Here is a 6,000-nt window from a genome sequence, read left to right as displayed (position 1 = left end):
AATCTCTCACGTAGGGTTCTCCTTAAAGGCTGGCTCCTCAGGCCGAGAAGAAACTGATCACGCAACACTACTTCCGCATTAGTAAAGGAGGTGGCTCCCCACCCTTCTTTTCTTTGTAATGTGGCCATAAGCTCTTGCAAGCCATTTGCATACTGGGGCAATGACTCATCTTCCCCCTGATATCTGGTGAAGAATTTCTTCCTCAGCATAGCTTCAGATGTTGTATCCCCATACACATCTTCAAGGATGCTTGAGATCTGTTCAAACGTCTGTCTCAGCCTTGCTGGTTGTAGCAATACTGTTTTTCTGGCTTCCCCTTCTAATGTGTTCAAGGCTAGCTCTGCTCTCAGATGTGGGGCAATATTACACAGGCGTGCGGCTCCCTCCAGCCTCTCTCTCCAGTCCTCTAGTAACACACTGGATCCATTAAACTTAGGCAGATGACTCAGTAGCGCCCCCACTGGAATCATGGGCTGCATGCCGCTAACAGATGATGTTGCGCCTTCTGTTGCCATATCCATTTCCATCCTGCCGACTACGCCACGTGTAAGGGGTGCAGGTGGATGGCGACAAACTCACTCTGACAGCTGAGTAATGTTGGGATAACTTTACTGTAGATAATTCAGCAGTACAACCAATTCTTTAACTTGTATAACAGGTAGATTCTTACTGAACAGGAACACTGTCTCTTTATGAAGCTAGGTAAGTAGCAGGGAGGATATTACTTCAGTCTATGTGGTGTAGCACAACTATATACAGTCTCTCAGGGGGCCCCACTTCCTGACTCTGCTGGTAACAATGGGCTCCCCTGCAGCACCAGCTCTGTCTCCCCTGAGCAGTACCTTTCTCCTTGCTGCAGTGATGAGGCTGGCTGGACACTCCTGTGTCAGTGTCTCTTTGTCCCAGGTGCGCTGCACTCCACTTGATAGCACTGGGCTGTGTTGCTCTCTTCCCTCACTGCTGCGCACTGCTCTGTCTGCTGTAGCTCTTATGGACCTGGCTGAGCTGTCCTGCTTTCTGTGGATCACCTTGTCACAGATCTCTTTAGCTCTGGCACAGGTCACTGCCCTTGACCTCCAGCACTGGAATCTTCTCTCTCTCCAGGAACTGGGTGGGTGACACTTCCTGAGTCTCTGGCTTTTCCTTCCCCAGTTACCTCTGTTACTCCTAGCTGGGAACTGACTCCCTCTGCTGGACGGAGGTGATAACATCCAACCTTTATGCTCTAATACTGCAGCAGAACCTTCTGGCATTACACACACATCCTGTTCCTGTCCGCAATTGCGGATCCGCAGAAAAATAGGACCAATGTATTTCAATGGACCCATACACACATCCAGGTTGTATACTGGGCTGCAATCCGTTCCGCCCCAAAAAAAGGACAGGCCCTAGTACGGACAGTAACTGACACACCCAATACAACTCTATAGAGTCCGTATTTACGGATGCAATACGGAAGCAATACAGATGCAATACGGATGAAAATTTACGGATTCAAAATTGCGGATTGGAAAATATACTGACGTGTGAATAGACCCTCACATTGTAGATAATGCAGTACATTAGGAAGATGCTAATCCCACCTCCAGCTGGCTCCAAGCTACTTCTTCATGTAGTGCACACACATTGATGGACTGCACACAGGCCTGTATTTAGAGTTCATGCTGCCCTAGGCACTCTGCATGCTAAGGCGCCCCCCCCCCCCCCCCCGACACTGGCTGGTTACATGCATGACATATACCCTGGCACTTGGGTGCCGCTCTGCTTGATGCCCGCTATTCTCATCAAACAGACGTGATGGAGGAAGGAAGGAGGCTGGAGACGTCTTAGTTCGGGGACCGCTTCTGTCCAGTGTCAGACTGGGGTACCTGGGGCCCACCAGAGGAAATGATCCTTGGGGTCCACCAATATAGAACCAGCTCCTCTCCTGAATTCATCTGTATCTGTGACAAATCCCTTGGGAATAATATTTTCAGTCGAACTAAAACTCTCAGAATACCCTCCATTTATTCAGCTCTCAGGGTATGCTGGGAGTTGTAGTTTCTGAGAGGACAACCCTATAATAAATCACTGTCTGCAGAGTCTTCTGGTGGCTGCAATGTGTGGGTGACAACCATCAGCCCTGAAGGTCCAGCAACACATCTGTGTACAGCGGCAGCAGTTATCAGAGGGTTGTACTACAACTGCCAGCATCTCCTGAGGGCTGCAGACTGTCAGTACATGCTGGGAGTTGTAGTGCCTGCAGCTGTTGTAGTTGGGTTCTAGGTGCATCATACACTGGATGCTTTGTGACATAAGAATACATAGATCTGTGGGGGCTCAGTGCAGGGAAGTGACCCCAGAACAGCACTAATAGAGTATAGGGCTAGATGTTTTTGTTCTGTCCCCTATTAGTGATGTTCTGGGGTCACTTCCCTACACTGAGCCCCCACAGATCTAAGTATTCTTATATGCCACAAAGCACCCAGTGTATAATGCACCTAGGAACCAACTACAACAGCTGCAGGCACTACAACTCCCAGCATGTACTGACAGTCTGCAGCCCTCAGGATATGCTGGGAGTTGTAGTGTCTGCAGCTTTTGTAGTTGGGTTCTAGTTTAAAAGTTTGCGCTAGTATACTGTAGTGACCGCGGGGCTGTGTCAGTACACTACCGCAAACAATACACTGACCCATTTAGACCCCAATGGTACACAGGCTCTGCACACTATAGAAGTGATTACAGTGCAGTTACTAATGACTCACAGGTGACGTCTTCTCGAATTGCCGTCTCTCACTTTTTGCTTTCTTCTCCATCTCCACAGCCATCATGAAGACTTCTCCAACCAAAACTCATGTGCAGGCGGGCAGCTGGGGGTGACTGGGGTGACAGGGGGAGCAGCAGAGTTGACAGGGGAGCAACTGGGGTGACAGGGGGAACAGCTGGCGGGGCAGGGGGAGAATCTGGGGAGGCAGGGGGAGCAGCAGGGAGGGGAGAAGATGGGGGCAGCTGGGGTGACAGGGGCAGAGGAAGCAGCTGGGGTGGCAGGGGGAGAAGATGGGGGGCAGATGGGGTGACAGGCAGGGTGAGTAAATAGGGGGCAGGGGGCAGCTAGGGTGGCAGGGTGAGCAGATGGGGGCAGGAAGAGCAGGTGGGGGTGAAAGGGGTAGCTGCTGAGGTTGCAGGGGAGAGAGGGGGGGAAGTCAGAGCGGTCGGGGGCAGCCGGAGGGCAGGGGGAGCAGAGGCAGGCTAGGCAAGCTGCCCCCCCCCCCCCCAATGCAGCGCCGGGGTCCGGGGTGAGCTTCTGGCACAGACAACTTGACAGAATCCGTAAGCTCACAGCTGCAGCCCCCGCCATAGGCACCGGCCCACGGGTGCCTAGTCCGCGCCGGGGGGTGTATTGATCGCCGCGGCCCGGGGCTGGGGTGAGCTTCCGGCACAGACAGCTTGACAGAGGCCAGAAGCTCACAGCTGCAGCCCGCGATGCCCGAACTTCTCTCCTGCTCGGCGATGACGTCACATCATGTAAGCGCCGCCGAGCAGGAGAGAAGTTCGGGCATCGCGGGGCTGCAGCTGTGAGCTTCTGGCCTCTGTCAAGCTGTCTGTGCCGGAAGCTCACCCTGGTCCCGGGCCGCGGCGATCAATACACCCCCCCGGCGCGGACTAGGCACCCGTGGGCCGGTGCCTATGGCGGCGGAGGGGGTAAAAAAAAAAAAGTGAAAATAAAGTTCCCTGCTGGTGCCGCCCCCCGCAGGGCGCCGCCCTAGGCACCGGACCACTGTGCCTAGTGGCAAATACGGCCCTGACTGCACACTGATCGATAAGTCTGCGGAGAAGACCGAGGGAAAAAAGCCACTGCTTCTGGGGGGTGCCCTTTCTCTCTGGAAGAACATCATATGAAGCACATGTAAGTTTTTGATTGCAATGGCCTGCAAGCTTCCTGCTGCTGTATGTAGAGCCTGCAGGCAGGGACGGAACCACTGCTGCAGCAGTCATAGCAGCTGCTGCGAGTCCCGCCGCATCTGGTGGACAGGCCCTGTAATGTCCCTGTCAGTGTCAGAATGGCTCACCAGAGGATCATGCCCCGACGGCTGTTTATATCTACTACAGGGCCATACAGGAAATTTAGGACACCTGGGTGAGCACATGATTTACTTGTATGTGCCGGCCGCGATGATCCGGGCACAGACCGGCCGTTCCGTGACTGCCGTTCTGTTACGTAGTGTGAACATAGCCTTAAAGTGAAAATGTTAAGAACTTTATTGCGAAACAGTTTGTAAATACTAGACTTAGGGGTGTGATTAGGCAATTTATATTCTCATTCTATCCGATCTAGCTGACAGTTCAGTAAAAAATCCAGATCAACCTAATAATAAAATTTCTCTTGGGCATGGAAAAGGGTGCAAATCTCTCCATTATAAATTTTCCAGTGCCCGCTCTATTTCAGATTTTTCTGAAATGAGGCTCATAAAGCAGCAAAAAAAAAACACAAAAAAACTGAATGGGAATATAGGCAACAGATTAAATAAACCGACACACTGTGTTATCCACGTGAATTAAATGAAATGTTATAAAACTCATTATTTTTTAATAATAAGCTGTTCACATATAACAATGTATAGTCGCCACCAGATATGAAACGGGATTCCGATTTTTTTATATTTATTTTAAAATAACAGTCCAGGTCCCATCCAAACCTCATCTTTAGATTCAAAGGACAAGTTGATTTCCACATACTGTATTTCCCAGGTGAGCTTGGGATATCTCATGTGTGAACAACTATTGTAGATCAGGCCGTAATCCGGTGGTCTGTTCCTAGTACAAAGCTGCAGAGATAACAAGGTGCATCAAGCAGTTCATTTGTTCTCCTAGGCAGGAAGGAAACCTCTTCAGTCGATGAGGTCAGCGTAATCACAGCTGTTCTTGTGCTGGCCGCAGGGGTACAGCAGAAGCTCCTCCCCCAGTGATGTAATGGGTTCTGTCTGTTAAAAAAGCAAACAGGTAAGCTAAAGATTTTGCACTATGCCCAAGTTTTCTTTAACCACTTAAAGGGGTTGGCTACTTTATAGTAAAATTGCTCAGTATACAGAATTAGTAAGTGTACTCACTGTATATACTGACAGCAGCTCCCTGTGTACCTCAAAGAGCTAAGACTCCCCTCCTCCAGGCTGCGCTGTCCTGCTCTGTGTTGAGTCTGTCCATAAGATGGCCGACATGGAGGAGCATGTGACCATGCCCTGTCCCACAGTGTCCACCACTGAGACTGTATATGTTTATGGAGGACACTTGGGGCGGGGCATGGTCACATGCTCCTCCATATTGGCCATCTAATGGACAGACTCAACACAGAGAAGAACAGCACAGCCTGGAGGAGGGGTGTCTAATTTTAGCTCTATTAAGGTACACAGGGAGCTGCTGTCAGTAAGTGCTGTAAGTACAGTTACTAATACTGTACACTGAGCAATTTTACTATCAAGTGGCCAACTCCCTTAAGGACACAATTTAACCCCTTAGTGACCAGCCTATTTTGGGCCTTAATGCGACTCTGTACCCACAATCTGAACCCCCAAACCACTTGTACCTTCGGATAGCTGCTTTTAATCCAAGATCTGTCCTGGGGTCCGTTTGGCAGGTGATGCAGTTATTGTCCTAAAAAACAACTTTTAAACTTGCAGCCCTGTGCCCAACGACTGGGGCTTAGAGTATCTGTGCCCTAAAGTTGCACCATCCCTTCGTCCCTCCTCCCCACCCTCTTCATCATTAGGAATGCCACTAGAACATTTTCTCCTGTCTGAACATTGCACTGGTGCCTTAACAATTCAGCCCATGTTCAGTATTGACACAGCTGATGAATAGGTGACAATCTGCCTGGAGCATTTCTAATGAGGAGGAGGGCGGGGAGGAGGGACAGAGAGGTTGTGCCAGCCTAATGCATACACAATCTAAGCCCCGGCCGTTGTGCACAGGGCTGCCAGTTTAAAAGTTGTTTTTTTAGGACAATAACTGCATCACCTGCCGAAC

At 50.4% G+C, this 6,000-nt stretch overlaps 1 protein-coding gene across 4 annotated transcripts in view; it reads right to left on the bottom strand.

Moving 5' to 3' along the window:
* Positions 1–4,547: 4,547 nt before the first annotated feature.
* The window catches only part of SH2D4A (SH2 domain containing 4A), a 63,995-nt gene continuing 62,542 nt past the window's right edge, over positions 4,548–6,000 (bottom strand). For all 4 annotated transcript variants that reach the window (XM_069978149.1, XM_069978150.1, XM_069978151.1 and 1 more), the window contains one exon: positions 4,548–4,961. In XM_069978149.1, coding sequence (XP_069834250.1) covers positions 4,869–4,961 — 93 coding nt within the window. In that variant the 3' untranslated portion in view covers positions 4,548–4,868. The remainder of the gene's footprint in view (positions 4,962–6,000) is intronic.

The sequence above is a fragment of the Dendropsophus ebraccatus genome, chromosome 7 (assembly GCF_027789765.1).
Source record: "Dendropsophus ebraccatus isolate aDenEbr1 chromosome 7, aDenEbr1.pat, whole genome shotgun sequence".
In the NCBI taxonomy this organism is placed as follows: domain Eukaryota; kingdom Metazoa; phylum Chordata; class Amphibia; order Anura; family Hylidae; genus Dendropsophus; species Dendropsophus ebraccatus.
The sequence above is the reverse complement of the archived record's forward strand: the minus strand, read 5'-3'. Positions and strand labels throughout refer to the sequence as shown.